The 16,327-nt window shown below is 41.2% G+C and overlaps 1 protein-coding gene across 2 annotated transcripts in view; it reads left to right on the top strand.

The window, feature by feature from the left end:
• Positions 1-16,327, top strand: part of sema5a (sema domain, seven thrombospondin repeats (type 1 and type 1-like), transmembrane domain (TM) and short cytoplasmic domain, (semaphorin) 5A) — a 125,050-nt gene that overhangs the window by 64,315 nt on the left and 44,408 nt on the right. For both annotated transcript variants that reach the window (XR_011311195.1, XM_069705510.1), the window contains exons 9-13: positions 178-313; positions 4,847-5,051; positions 9,953-10,160; positions 11,983-12,100; positions 15,119-15,300. Coding sequence is in view for 1 of the 2 variants with exons in the window: in XM_069705510.1 (XP_069561611.1) it covers positions 178-313; positions 4,847-5,051; positions 9,953-10,160; positions 11,983-12,100; positions 15,119-15,300 (849 nt within the window). In the remaining variant the exon portion in view is untranslated. The remainder of the gene's footprint in view (positions 1-177; positions 314-4,846; positions 5,052-9,952; positions 10,161-11,982; positions 12,101-15,118; positions 15,301-16,327) is intronic.

Genomic DNA, 16,327 nt, shown 5'->3' on the forward strand with positions numbered 1-16,327 from the left:
AACAGCAGCACATCCTGAACAGTTTCCTGCTTTGACTGTGATCTATTTTTCCCAATTAGACTCTTTTAATGCTTATCTCTGTTTTTCCCTCTTTTATCTATCATCCCCTCCATCCTCTCAACCCCCTTTATTGGATCTGTCTTTGCTTCTTTTTTTTTTTCTGTCCCTGACATTCAGAAACAGCATTGCTGCATCTGCAGTGTGTGCCTTCAATCTCAGTGCCATATCCCAGGTTTTCAACGGGCCCTTCAAGTACCAGGAGAACTCAAGGGCCGCCTGGCTGCCCTACCCCAACCCCAACCCAGACTTTCAGGTAATGAAACTCTACTGAAGCCCCCGGGGCTGTTTTGTTCACATTTAAATCAAGCTGTCTCTCTACAGACAGCAACCATGCTAGCAGCTCTGCAAGACTGTGCAGTGTTTTGAGCTAAATGCTAATCAACTTTGTAACATGCTGAAAATGGCAACACGCTGATGTTAATCAGGTACAATGTTAATCATGTTCGATATATTAGTTTACATTTTCAAACCAGTGCAGAACACAAAGCACAGCTGAGGCTGATGGAAATGTCCAACCAAGCTGAAGTTTTGATATGTCAATAGACGTAAAATTAGTCAGCAAAGTTGTTCCAATTCATCTTGAGGGAGGCACAAATATCTTTTCAATAGTTGTCGTCACGTTTAAATTTCATCAAAAAACAAGTGTGAACTTCCCGTATGTGCTCGATGTCAGTCAGATTCATCCTCTGGGCAATATTAATGTAAATAAATTTGATGGCAGAAATGTTTGCCTGGACCAAAATGTTGGACCAACAGACCAACGTTGCCATCCCAAGAGCCATGCTGCCAGCATGGGTAAAATTAATAAATGTGTGTTTTGCCCTGATCGGCCTCCCCTAAGAGTCCCAGGAAACTCTTCATTCTGATTAATTTTTTCTCTCCTTCAATCACCGCTCTCCCTGCTCACGAACTCACACATTACGATCGCTCGTTATAAGATCCAGTGATTTTTACAATGGCACAATCATTGCTTGGAGATGTCTCGTATCCTCGCTTTGCGAACTATAGTCCTTCCTAATAAACTGCCCTTGTTTTGCACAAGTGGCACTTCATGTTTATACTCCATCCTAAAACCCTGAGGAGCAAACCGAGCACCTTATTCTGATTTGAAGCGCTGCTCCGTACTGATGACACAGAGGGAATGTTTTATTAGCAGCGGTGGCTTTCGGTTGTTGCAAGCTTAACAGATAGTGAGGCAGCTAATCCACGCAGCTCTCCGTGAGGGATTGAATTCCCTCTGTGGTCTGACTGTCAGTGGGTGACACACTCCTCACTTCCACACGTGTTTCCCATCACGGATCCTTCCATAATGTTTCCGTCAGGCCAGCAGATGCATGAGCACTGCCTGCTATCCACAACTTACACACACACACACACACATTATTTATAATGGCATGCTCATGCAGAAAAACTGGATGAAACGCACGCAGGGGAAAAGTACCAACTGTGACAGTTTTCTAAACACACACATGCGCACACCTTTCAATCTGTAATACAGAATGTGTCTCACTGTCGTCATGCATTCGCATATCTACATGTCAGAAGCTTGTTGAGTAAAATTCACTTACCTTTCTAAAAACAAATTTTCCCCATCTGGTCATTGCTGACCACAGATATATCCTGGGGAGTATATGGTAGTCACACTACAGAGAGGTTTCTATGTATCATAGGCTTTAATATGGCTGTGTTCTTCAAGGATAAACCAGGATCAGTTATTCCTCTCCTTCCCCGTCTATCCACTTAAGCTCAGGCACAATAGCTGCTCCTCACCGCTGGACCGATGCACACTTTATCTCGGTTTCAGTGACATCTTCATCAAGCATTTGTCAATGTTGGAGGATTAGATTTACGAGCACAGGATTTATAGCCTGTCTTTTTTTTTTTTTTTTTTTTTTTTTTTTTTTGCAGCCCTTTCTGCTCACACACCTACACACATGTTCACGCACAAGCAAACACCCACAGGAAACCTGCAGCCAAAAGCCACTGGCCCTGTTACATATCTGGACAGAAACACGCCCCCCAAAAATAAGGGTTGTTTTGCTGCCAAATAGGGATAATTGTGACTGTGAATTCATCACTCAATACACGCACACCCTGGTCATTGATTGAGAGCTTAATTCCCTGTCTGTCTGGAGAGAAAATCCCCCCATTTATTTGAACGACACAGATTGATCCTGCCGGGTTTATTCAGGCTATGATTCATGTTCGTTGTGCATTAGGAGCTAATACCGTCTCTGTTATATAGGTTTTCTGTCACTTTGTAATTGCTTACTGTAAAAATGCATTCATTGTTAAGCTCCATATGAAGGAAATGTTTTAAGTTCAACTCTGAGCTGCTGATGGAGAATTGTTGTTGTCTTAGATATTTAGAGTGCAGCAAAATAGAGGTGCGAGTTTCCTCTGCTTTCCTTTCAATATTGTATGTATTTATAAAATTGACAACATATTATAATCACATGGTACCTGCATTTTCAAAATGTTCAAAAACCTGGAAGGCAAAGGGATGACATGCCACCTGGCAGGCATTTTTAAACAGGAATCCATTTTGTAAAAACATGCTGTAAAACAACCTTATTTCTGTGTGGCACTTATCATCCTGGCAAAGAGCAATGCGTGGTGATGAGCAGGACACCTGAGTGTTGGATGGGCCCTCATCCAAATGATGGTTGTGTCCCTCACCTTGACTGTTCTGAGGAAATCACAACATCCATCTCTCTGCTGCAAATTCACAGACGTTATTAGACCCTGTGTGGCCAGCAGCGCCTGACTTTGTCCCAGTGTGGCAGAAATATGGCCATGCAGACAGTCGGGGATTCACACACATGCACGCAATGCAAGGACAAACCACAAAAGGAAACCTTTGACATGTGTTTCAATCCAGCCCACACGCAATACATTTTTGGCATAAGCAAGAAGCTCATTTGAGGCACATATACACACAGTGTTGCATTTCCTCGTCCTTCAGGGCTTTGATTTCCCATCTCCTGATGTGGCGAGGGCACTGATCCGTTCACCATCCTGGGGAAGCCCTCCATGATTCTCATCTGTCAGCCCAGGGAAGGCCGGGGATTGATCGGTATAACGTGTCTGTGCTATTGCCACTGTAGCCAGTCAGCAGGAACTAATCGCCACCCAAGGTCCGGTCTCAGCTAAGTAGGAAGGGGCTGTGTATATGGTTAGCTTTGTGCGAATACAATACAAAAACAGATACCAGTCATTTGGGTTGGTGTAATTGCCGAGCATAGCTTATTTTAGTTTTCTCCACTCTGTGTCTTAGTGGAGCCCATTCTTTGTGGATTGGGCCACAATCCACAGCCCTGACTCCAGCCTGGGACCTGTTACTGAAAAGGACATGCATGGTTAGGTTTATTCATCCAGCTCTCCCTCAGGTGGACTGGCTGTGTGCCTCACCTTGTCTTGTTCAGCTCGGTGGAGAAGAGGGTGTATATTTCCATTTGAAAAAGCATGAATATCATCTTGTCCTGTGAATACCAAGTGTCTCTGAAACGTCAACGTTTGACGAGCAAAGAATAACAGCCTCTTTACACCTTTCAGGTTGTCCAAAGGGACTTTTAAATTGATTATTTAAGAAACACATATCGATAGGGTACATGAAGCACAGACTTCACAGTTTATTGAAAACAATTCACATCACCAGAGCTGGAGAGATGTGGTTTTCACTGGACAACATGCTCCAAAAAGATACACTGTATGTTCGTGGCTTGTTAGTTTTTAAATATGCTAATAATGCTAAAGTGGGTTCTGATAATATAGCCTGCTGCTGATAACAGTGTACAGTTTCCTATTTAATGCTGGTTGGATCCATTTGCAACTCGAAAAAACAGGATTTAAAAATGTCAAAGAACATTTTTTTTAATTTTTGAGAACAACATGCAGTTACAATAATGCCATTTAAACCAATTAGATGAATAGATTTCAATACATTTCAAAACTTTTATAATGTCCAATATCAAAAGAAATACCAAGCATGTTTTTGAACCCTTAATATTTCTTTTTTAAACTCCCAGTTGGTCGGGCCTCATTTTATTGAACTGTTTTTAATAAATCAACCCTGGGAAATATCTTATACATCACATATTTCATATTATAACCCAGCTCAGTGGAACTCACTCTGCTTCAGTCGCAAAACTCTTCTGGGAGTTAGAATGCGACCTCAGAGTCAACAACGCCTGATGAAACTAAATGAATCTGTGACGATGAAATCAAACTATTTATGTGAGATATTTTGTTACTACAGTTTCCTGCAGCCTTAGAATCCTGAGTGCGAGCCATTTTGACACTTTATTTTTTGAGGGGATTTCTTTGTTTGAATGATGTTGCTGAACTTAGAGAGAGCATTGTATTCAGTAATATTTTAAACAGCAATCATTCTAAGATATTATTTTGTGGAAAAGAATGGCACAATCAAGAGACATTATTATTGGGGTTCCAACAAAACTCACCACCAATATATATGCATATGTGGAACAAATCTAATAAAAGAGATAAGTACTTGCTCAGTCAAACATTCATTCAGTCTTCTTCCATCAGCCTCGAGGTATTGAGTACAAAAGCCTCGAGGTTGTGAAGATAGCAAACCACTGCAACAAGGCAGCAATTGACTTTAAAGCCTTGTTCACTTAATCATCCAATCCCCCTCTTTTCCATCTGTGGTGGTTCTTCTGGACAAAAATCTTAAGCTTTTCACTTCCCATTCCAAAGAACATTTATTTTATTAATGTACTCAGTCAATCCCTTTTTCTCTGCAACTTCTCCGCCTCCACAGTGCGGCACCATCGACTCTGGCTCCTATGTGAACCTGACTCAAAGAAACCTGCAGGACGCTCAGAAGTTTCTGCTGATGCATGAGGTGGTCCAACCCGTGGTACCCGTTCCCTACTTCATGGAGGACAATGTCCGCTTCACTCATGTGGCGGTGGATGTGGTGCAGGGGAAGGACATGCTGTTCCACATCATTTATATGGCCACTGGTATGTTCTTTGTGACACTTTTTCTCTGCCAGACTGCATGTTTTGTAAAATCTGCTTTCAGTGTCTGTCTGTCCACACTACACATATTACTATCTCAAGTTTTATCATTTGCATATTATCTGAATGTTCTAATGTCATTTTGTGACATGTTCCAATCAGCCTCTTAATATGAGCACTGCGGTATTTTCTGTCAAGTCAGTTTTGATTATGTCACATGAAATATTTATGCAGCATTGCATCTTATTTTCTGCACTAACTGGGTTGAAGTGGGCAGAATTTGGTTAAATCAATCAGAATCTGACAGCTGAGGTTTTAGTTTTATATTCTTATTGAATTATAGCTAAGGATGTTTTTATTTTTTTCAAATGTAAGCATTAGTTGTTACTTATACAGTCATAACTATTGATTGTTTCAGAGAAATAATCAAGTTTTCAGGGGCTTGAAGCCCCTGAAGTGCACTCTGCACAGGAAAAGAAATAGGCCTCCAAGGAAGAACAATGAAACCAGTCGATCTGTATTATCGTCATGGAGACATCAAAGCATTGTCTTTGACATGAGTTTGATCACTCTTTACGTCCATATGTCCTCCATATGCACCGACTGAACTCACACAAACACTAAACTGAAAGCATGCAGGCACACACAGACAACGCGCCATATGTCAGTCTCATGCAATTCCTCACAAAGAGATCATAAACACCTCGACACAGCCAACAGTCATGTGTCGAAAGAAAACAGATGGGTAATTAATAACACACACATACAGTTCTTATAAGTTTACCCTGTCTGACGTGCCTGCTTATCAGTCGACTATTTGATCGTACTGGAGTGACAATATGTGTTGTCAAACTTGGCACGGTGTGGAAAACAGTATCAGCAAGACACGAGCTAGACAGCAGCGTTTCAGTGTCTGTATTATAACACACATTTATGGATTATGAACAGGTGTACTGAACAGAATTTGAACTTCACTGCGCTAATGTACCATAAGCCCTCTGGGAAATGTCAACATGATCTTCCTGTTGTAGCGTCAATGTTATTTTAGGTTATCTCACACACACACACACACACACACACACACAGACACAGACACACACACACACACACACACACACAACCTGTTCCAGTTCACTGCCTCTGCGCTTGGCATCTCCCTCAAAAACTCCCCTCTCATTGTTTTCATGGTGCTGTGATAAATGTAGCATTGGACCAGAGTTGCCCACATTGCAAGTTCCCCAGACACTAACCAGACGCTAATGAAAACATCTGAAACACTGCCAAGGCCATTGGCTAGCGCACATACTGTACCTAATCACACGCTATTATTAACGGCTAAACGCACCCTGCTGATTGGGGCCATGCCGGAAAGCCTGATAGCTCCAACTGAGGGTTTCCCAGATGTCAAGGTGTGTTTTGTTTTTTTTCATTCAAATGTACAGCCTGCAGTATAATTCACCTAATTCTAATTCAGCCCCTGTGAGCAATTTCTGCCTTGTAGCAGTATTTTTCTGTCTTGCAGTTAACGTGAAGAGAATTTAGTTGAATGCAAAAGATTTTAAAATTCTTGGTTCAACAAAGTACGAAAGTACACCAAAGGTGCATTTCTTTAATAAAAATGACATCACTTACTCGTGACATACTATCACTCATTATAACAGTAATTTACTAATTACTCAACAGAAACAGTCATTAGATAGATTACATGCTACTTTACTTTTGTTACTCAGCTCAGCTCTGTCAATTTTGCCTTTAAACAACTCCAAAATGTTCCTACAACCCCAACTACACACACACACACACACACACACACACACACACACACACACACACACACACACACACACACACACACACACACACACACACACACACACACACACACACACCTCTCTCTCTCTCTCTCTCTCTCTCTCTCTCTCTCTCTCTCTCTCTCTCTCTCTCTCTCTCTCTCTCTCTCTCTCTCTCTCTCTCTCTCTCTCTTCATATCACATCTTCGGTATTGTAACACGTTATAGTAGAAAAGGAGACATTAGAAGATAAGATGAGCTTTTATCGAGTTGAAGGGGGGAAATTTGGTTGTTGCAGCAGCACAAAGACCAAAACGTAGAGTCAAATACATTAATAAAATAAAGAAGTACAATACAAAAATAATTATTTGAAAAATAAAATAAAAAACATAAAATAGTAATTTAGTCTAAATCACAACGCAAGCAACATGCATACAGTAACTACAACCAGTTTGGCAGGAACAGTGCACCACCACCGTCGAAGCAGTAAGACAGCTGCTTACACATAAAGTGTAACACAAAAACATGACAAATAAAGCTACTACTAAATACAACAATTATCTATAATAACCTACTGCATATACTTATTGGTAAGCTAAGAGTATACGAATGATAACTATTACTATTACTAATGACTGACCATTAGCATTAGCAACAGTTAGCAGACAGTTCTCCAGAAGTCCAGTTCTCACATTAAAACTTCAATGTTCACATACTCTAAACACAACCCACTGAGCCCCAAACGTGTCAAAGTAATGGAGCCTCACTGGGATGGTGAAGACATTTCTGCATTTCAAGTCGTGGTCCTTTACACTACTTGTAACTCGATATAGTAATGCATTGTTGCCCGTGCTGCTTAGGGCAAAGCTTTACTGTTACATTCCCTGCCTTAAAGTTAGCTATTAGCAATTCACCCTTCTGCCAATGGCGTCTCTGTGCACCTAATTACTTTTTCTTCACCCAGGGGATTGCATGTATAATAGATGATGTTTGTTTTTGCTCTCCCAAGAGAAAATTTGCCCCAACTCCATCTCACGGGCCCTGCCTTACACAAAACAGAGGTCAGGACGAATTCACAATGACATGGATTTCCACGCTCTTCTCTCTATGAAGTACAAAGTGCTTTTATCCTCTAGAATATCCCCTTAAAGAAAAGTAGGCCAGGAATCATGTATTCAGGTGCCATATTAATTCCCTGGAAGCATCCACAGGGCTGCATGTTGATGACATAACCAAGCTTGGCACACCAGCCACTACTCTTTTTGACAGTCTTATTTCAGAGCCTCTCTGTTAGGGGTAGATTGTTGTGTGGTTCATTCTGAGTTCTCTTTGGCTTGTTTGCAGTTTTTCTCAGTCAGTATATATACAGTGGTGTGAAAAAGTGTTTGCCCCCTTCCTGATTTCTTATTTTTTTGCATGTTTGTCACACTTAAATGTTTCAGATCATCAAACAAATTTAAATATTAGTCAAAGATAACACAAGTAAACACAAAATGCAGTTTTTAAAGGAAGTTTTTTATTATTAAGGGAGAAAAAAAATCCAAACCCACATGGTCCTGTGTGAAAAAGTGTTTTCCCCCTCCTGTTAAAACATAACTTAACTGGTTTATCACACCTGAGTTCAATTTCTCTAGCCACACCCAGGCCTGATTACTGCCACACCTGTTCTCAATCAAGAAATCACTTAAATAGGACCTGCCTGACAAAGTGAAGTCGACCAAAAGATCCTCGAAAGCTAGACATCATGCCGAGATCCAAAGAAATTCAGGAACAAATGAGAAAGAAGGTAATTGAGATCTATTAGTCTGGAAAAGGTTCTAAAGACATTTCTAAAGCTTTGGGACTCCAGCGAACCACAGTGAGAGCCATTATCCACAAATGGAGAAAACATGGAACAGTGGTGAACCTTCCCAGGAGTGGCCGGCCGACCAAAATTACCCCAAGAGCGCAGCGATGACTCATCCGAGAGGTCACAAAAGACCCCACAACAACATCCAAAGAACTGCAGGCCTCACTTGCCTCAGTTAAGGTCAGTGTTCATGACTCCACCATAAGAAAGAGACGGGGCAAAAATGGCTGCATGGCAGAGTTCCAAGACGAAAACCACTGCTGAGCAAAAAGAACATTAAGGCTCGTCTCATTTTTACCAGAAAACATCTTGATGATCCCCAAGACTTTTGGGAAAATACTCTGTGGACTGACGAGACAAAAGTTGAACTTTTTGGAAGGTGTGTGTCCCGTTACATCTGGCGTAAAAGTAACACCGCATTTCAGAAAAAGAACATCATACCAACAGTAAAATATGGTGGTGGTGTGATGGTCTGGGGCTGTTTTGCTGCTTCAGGACCTGGAAGACTTGCTGTGATAAATGGAACCATGAATTCTACTGTCTACCAAAACATCCTGAAGGAGAATGTCCGGCCATCTGTTCGTGACCTCAAGCTGAAGCCAACTTGGGTTCTGCAGCAGGACAATGATCCAAAACACACCAGCAAGTCCACCTCTGAATGGCTAAAGAAAAACAAAATGAAGACTTTGGAGTGGCCTAGTCAAAGTCCTGACCTGAATCCTATTGAGATGCTGTGGCATGACCTTAAAAAGGCGGTTCGTGCTGGAAAACCCTCCAATGTGGCTGAATTACAACAACTCTGCAAAGATGAGTGGGCCAAAATTCCTCCACAGCGCTGTAAAAGACTCATTGCAAGTTATCGCAAACGCTTGATTGCAGTTGTTGCTGCTAAAGGTGGCCCAACCAGTTATTAGGTTTAGGGGGCAAACACTTTTTCACACAGGGCCATGTGGGTTTGGATTTGTTTTTCTCCCTTAATAATAAAAAAACTTCCTTTAAAAACTGCATTTTGTGTTATCTTTGACTAATATTTAAATTTGTTTGATGATCTGAAACATTTAAGTGTGACAGACATGCAAAAAAATAAATCGGGAAGGGGGCAAACACTTTTTCACACCACTGTATTTTGTATTTTTCCCTTTTCAAACTGTCTGCTATTCTTACCCTGAGTCCTCTTTGCTCAGTACTTTACCTTTCCTTGTGCAGATAATCACCCTTCTTCCTCTTTGTGACCAAATCCTCTCATCCACTCTTCTCTATTCCAGATTACGGTACTATCAGGAAAGTGCTTTCCCCTCTCAACCAGTCCACAGGGAGCTGCCTATTGGAGGAGATCGAGCTGTTCCCGCCCAGGAAGAGGCAGCCGATCCGAAGCCTGCTGATCCTGCACAGCCGCAGCGAGCTTTATGTGGGTGTGAGAGACCAGGTCATCAAGATCCCACTCAAGAGATGCAGCTACCACAAGAGCAGAGAGTGAGTACATGCACAGACAAACAAACACCATTAATCTCAGTGGAAACTGTCAAAAGCAAATGTGCTCACAACAAACTTTCAAAGCCCCCTCTTTCATAAGATGCTCTTTATCGGAGAGGGCCAGGCCTTTGTGTTGGTCAGGGCGCTGAGGTTTAAAACCCTCTAAATCAGCTTTGACTGAGCCACTGGAGGTGCCCAGGGCTGCCCTCTGTCTGTCTCGCTCACTGTCTCGATGTCTCTCGTTGTCATTGACCCACACACAAAACCGTGGCCTCTCTGCCTCGTGCACAGTCCTGTGGTGGCCGTGTGTGTTTATCAGATATATTGAGTTTCCGTCTGTCTGGGAGAAGCTCCATCAAGGTATAAATATTGGCAAAGAAAATCCGAGACAGGCACCAGGGTGTGAAAAACTCACCACAAGATTGGGATCCCATCCATCATCGCACGCAGTAAAGGAATCACACCTGCATTCCTTATCTCGCACAATGAGCTGTTATTGGAATGCACAAAAGAGTTTAGGCTTCGTATTACAGCTGTGGCTCTGTGATATATGCTGCAGCCATTATGACACTGCATCACATCTTTTGTGGTTTTTTTTTTTTTTTTGAGAGTGCTCGAAAGTGAGAAAAGACAAAACAGAGAAAGGAAATAAAACCATGGACACAGACTGGCAGCTACAGGGAGAATTACGAGATTCGTCACTGACATTTCTTTGAGGTCTACCTGTTTGAAATATTAGAAGGCTGTCTTTGGCTGTGTGGCTCAGTGATGGGTGGCGTACAATCTGCAAAGCCCTTAAGGCCCCCTGAAAGGCAGGTACTGGCTTGTTCCTTCTCCCTTTCATTTTGCACTGCTGTCGTCGGCCCTGATATCTTCGTCCGAACAGTGCATAACTCTCTCTCTCTGCTTTTTATTCATCGCCCAGACAGTATGTCATCAACTTTGTGTGTGCAGGCAAGCACGAGTATTGCCTTTCTGCAATGTCATATGGACAGATAGTATCAGATCATGTGTTCCTTGCACTTGTTTTTGCCTGCACGCAGTTCATTGTTATGAAACCCACGAACAACATTGTTACATTTCACCAGGGGCATGTCAGGCAGTGTTGTCGCCTGCAGCTCAGAGATATGTCATTGTGCTGTCACCGCGGACTTGTATTTATAGGAAAAGAGTAACATCAGGCTTTTTATTGCACTCAATAAACTATCTGAAGCAGATACGGCAAAGACAGATCCAGCTATCTTTACTACAGCATCCTCACAATGAGTATTTGCAGGGCTGATAATCTATTTGAGTCAGAAATATATTATTGTGAAGGCAAAACTGTAATCCGAGTGCTTGTTTGAAGATTACCTGAAAAATCACTCAGCAAATTTGGTTACGGCATAATTTTATGATGCTGATGCAGTCTAATGCATGTCAGTGCTCTACATTCATAAACAAAATTAAAAAATTTCTCCTGCCTTTCTTATCTCGCTCCTTTGTTCTGCCACTTGAGAAGCCTGTCTCCTCCAACTCCTTTCTGTTAATTTTCTCTCCACTCTCCTCTTTGTCCTCTCCATAAACTCTATCTACACCTGTGTCTTGCCTTTTCACACTCTCTTATTTTCCTTATTCCCTCTGCCCTCTCTATTCTGACCCTTTCTCCCATACCCTCTGCTACCATCTTATCTCTCCCACTTCCTCTATTTCCATCCATCATTTCTCTCGCCCCTTTGTCGTTCACCTGCATTTGATTTCATGTTGATGCAGAACCGTCTGAATGCATACATGACCGCTTAATAAAAGCCCATAAAAAGTGAACTTTGTTCTCTCCTTCTAGAGCCTGTGTAGGAGCCAGGGACCCATACTGTGGCTGGGATCTGTTGCTGAAGAAATGCACCACCCTGGAGGAAAGTGTCAGAATGAGCCAGTGGGAGCAGAGCATCACAAAATGCCCTGTGAGTATCACGGAGCTGCTATCTGATCAGTAGCCTGCGTGCTTTATTGGAGTTCACTTGCTCTTCACGCGATTCCTTTTCTGTCTCTACTTTGAAACTTTAAAGTCGGTAGAAAACACAATTACCTTGACTCGGCCCCCGTGGTCGCCTTCCTCTCCACATAAATTGAATACTCGCATTCATCTCTGCTCCTCTTCTCTACCCTGCTCTCCAGTTACTCACAACTAACAAACAACACCCTCTAAAACTAACCTCAGAAACATCTTTGCCAAACAAAGGCATCTTGGGACTGAACAACTTGACTTTGAGGGAGCTGGAACGATCGAGAAAGCTGCCTCAATCACTTACCTCTGACTGCTGCTTCATTAGCAAAACAGCGCTTCCATTTATTTTAACGTGCACCAAAATTGGGAGCAGTATTAAGGGGTGGTAAGTCTATCAATTTCAGCATGGCGCTGCCGTTTTTGCAGTGTCTCAGACATAATTTTCAAACCAGTCACAGCCGAGAGTGCTGCTGTACCCTTTTATGTGGCTTCGTGTTTTTGGCACTCAAGCCTATGAGCACCCAGTGGCATCTGTCAGCAGAGCTGTGGCAGAAAGTTGGCCAACACCGCATCCACATATGCATTCAGGCACATGCTTGGACACAAACAATAACACATATTACACATACACGTTATGCATATATAGTGTAGGCATAAATAGTTGCTGTTGGCTGCAAGTGTTAGCTGGAGGCAAAAGCTACTTTAAGTTTAAAACAGATAGGCCCTGCATTGTTTAATGTATTGCATCACAAGTGCTCACCATAGCAACAATAGGAAGCTACAGTGTTTCTGTAGTTATTACTTTATCAAAAATAGTCATACTGTATCATAAAGGTCGCAAGGAAGATTGATACCATTCTCTCGTTTTGTCTTTTAAATATGAAGCTGTGGCCAGGAGCCTGGTTAGCTTAGCTTAGCATGAAGAGTGAAAACAGTGGTAAACAATGATGCTAGGTTGTTAAAGTTGTATGTTTTGTTTATATAATTCATAAAGAAAGCAAAATGTCAAAACTAATGGTTGTGTGTTTCCAAAAAAAACACCATTTCCTTTTTTATGTTTCAGTCTTTGCACAGCTTAAACAAACAAGACATAATATGTTATCAACCATTTCCTCAGCTCTTTCCCAATCAATATGATAAGCTAAGATGACTGTCTCCTGGCTACAGCATCATAATAAATGAACAAAAATAAGATTGGTGTTGATCTTCTCATCTAACTCATGGCAGAGAAGCAAAATAAGTACATTTTCAAAAAATGTCAAACTATTGCTTTAAAATTCAGGATTCAGAATAAAGATAATACCCCTGTTCCCAGCGAGACTAACACTTGAATTTTGATGTATTTTTGGTTTCCACTTACCACTGATGGACTAGTTATTAACACACTTAACCTCAGTCTAACCAGGTCCAGTCCATTTAGAGGAAGCATTAATCTTATTTTAATAAGTATGCTGACAGCCAGCAATAGGGAGTTCAGAGCTGGTCCAGAACAGGAAACGTCCATGTTTACTTCTTGTTTGTCAGTTGTTACATCTTGGCATTGAATTGTTGCAGTCTTTTATCACAGTTACAGTTTCACTCCCTATGAGTCCGTTAACAGTCTGCGGAAAGCTAAACTGGCTGAAAGCCTGCTCTTCTGCATTTTCCTGCAAAGTGGAAGTATGGAGTTGGAGGCCAGTCAAGAGTTTGCACAGTCGTGTTGTGTAGGCAGAGACGAGGAGATATGCTTTACCAACCTGTTCACAAACGCCATCTGGCATCACAGTCTCACGTCTATATGGAAACAAGTGAAAGATTGTTTCACTGTTTTTTTGGAAGATAAAAGTCCTGGTCACGGTCCTGCATGTTTTTCAATTAAAATGGAAATTGTTACTCAGTATTTTTTTAAGGAACCCACTGTACCATTTCCCCCATAACCTCCAATGTTACAGTATTATTTAGATTAAAAATAACACATCTGTTGTGCTTTTAGTCTGTGACAGAAATTACTTATAATCCACAAAAAAAAACATGAATGCTTTGCATCATGCTTCAGATCTTTTATCCTCTTTCTGGTGTCTTTTCTGGTTTATTTTGGCATTTTAATGAAAGAAATTACATATTTCTCATCAGTAAATGTATTTTATTTTGATGTTTATTTTTTCACGAGAGATATGCAGCATGAAATATTCATTTACATCTGCCAAATAATTTTTAGTCTCATCTGTAAATTATATTATGATATTGCTGTATTGGCGGTCTCTGTATAGTTGTTTGCTTTCTAGGCAGCCCAATGATGCAGATGTTGTCTGTCTCAGCCAAGCGTCCCCCATTTAGGCGCACGGCAGAGTTCAATTACCAATAAGAGCGGAGGGCAGATGTTATTCTGCTTCTGCCAAGGCAGCTGATGATCACGCTCTCTCTTCACCTCCGGTGAAAGTGTTCTTTGCATTTTTAAATCACCCTGAAATGTAGTAGCGACATGCCTCATATCATCTGCAGCCCTGAATCTTACACCAGTGCCGTTTTTGTATTTAGCTCATATGCCCAGGACATCAGTCATAATTCATAGCTCCTGCAATATCAGACCTTTCCTGTTTGATTCTGTTGCACCTCAGATATTCATTTATGAGGCCACTATTATTTCCTCATATTTCTGTCCTTTGAATGTGTCCAATAACAGCTTTCATCTGCCTTTGAATCTCTCTTTTTCTGTTTTGAAATCTCATCGTATCCTAAGAGAGTTTTCGTATATCTTCCTCCTGTTTAGAAAATAAAGGTACAATTTTAGATGTAATATAGATTATGTAATGCAGCTATTTTTTTTTGCATCTATTTGAGGTAAATTGATTTCTGTTTGCATTCACCCATACTCGTGTGCTGGATTTCCCACAGCAACACATTCCTGAGAGCATCACTCTAATGCAATGACCAGTTTCTGAGAAAAGCTATTACTTTCAAATGTTTTATTTTTGGCCCTTTTTGTTGCCGACAGGTCCGTAATGTTACGGTCGATGGGGGCTTTGGTTCCTGGTCTGGCTGGTCCACTTGCAGTCATAATGATGGAGGCAGCGCAGGGTCCTGCCTGTGTCGGACACGAGCCTGTGATAACCCCGCCCCTCAGTGTGGCGGCGAGCAGTGCCATGGGATCAGTGTTGAGGTCGCCAACTGCTCCAGGTAAATTTATTGGTGATACACCAGCACATAGAAGCTGATTTTTCTCTTATCTTTATTAATGACCTATGCATATTTCTGTTCATATCTATCTGACTATATCACTGAGACAAGGGATAGATATTACAAAATATATATATATATTAATATTTCCCTGCATCCTCGCACCTACTCATTAAGGATCCACACACAGTTAATTGTTCCGTGTTGAATATTCACTGTCAGCAGTTTTGGACAAACAAGTGTTGATTGAGTGTTGCTTTTTTGCACTCTTTCAGCTGACATATTACTGCAATTATAATACTCTGGGTAAAGTTTTCTGAGATCCTGATGCATCAGTCCTGTGTATACTTAACAAGGCACATGAACTATCCTTTCAGTCAAGTTTTTAACAATGTATCTGTTCATGTAATATACTGTATGTCTAACGTAAATATATATGCTTATCATAAGTTACCTGTTATTAAATTTACAATAAAAACAGACTGGAAAAAGCCATTCTGTGCTGTATTTAATTAAAATTGTCACTGATTGCATTTTCTAATGGTAAGTGCCACAAAGATTAGTCTCAACCGATCTGCCTGTTCAACCTAGAACAACTTACATGAAAGTGCTTTAAACAATGCAGGTTAATGTATTCTGCATACACACCTCAATGAACTTAGACCAAGAGTAGTCTTTATAAATACTAGTTTAGCCATTTATGTGTTGATTTCAGTAGTTGTCCTCATACTGTCTAAATTGGTGTTTCCCACAGCTCATCATTTGACAACCAAGACACCGAGTTGCATTTTAGTGAAATATACTGTAGAGGTCTTGCCCTTGTTCTGTGAAACCAATAATGAAGAATGCATTCTCAGCCTAAGACTACTATGTCTTCTGCACCAATACGCAATCTGTCAGAAGAAACAAAGGCATCGTCTGTGACTGTAGAAGATTCCCAGTTGTTCTTAAGAGTTTAGTCTGAATTTTGTTAATTAGATTCATTTATATTCTCAAATCAGGAAAAGCATATGACAGGCCTCAGCCT

This window comes from Brachyistius frenatus, unplaced genomic scaffold, assembly GCF_029030835.1.
Source record: "Brachyistius frenatus isolate BFR_SWC_R1_liver_20210118 unplaced genomic scaffold, ASM2903083v1 Contig_57, whole genome shotgun sequence".
In the NCBI taxonomy this organism is placed as follows: Eukaryota; Metazoa; Chordata; class Actinopteri; family Embiotocidae; genus Brachyistius; species Brachyistius frenatus.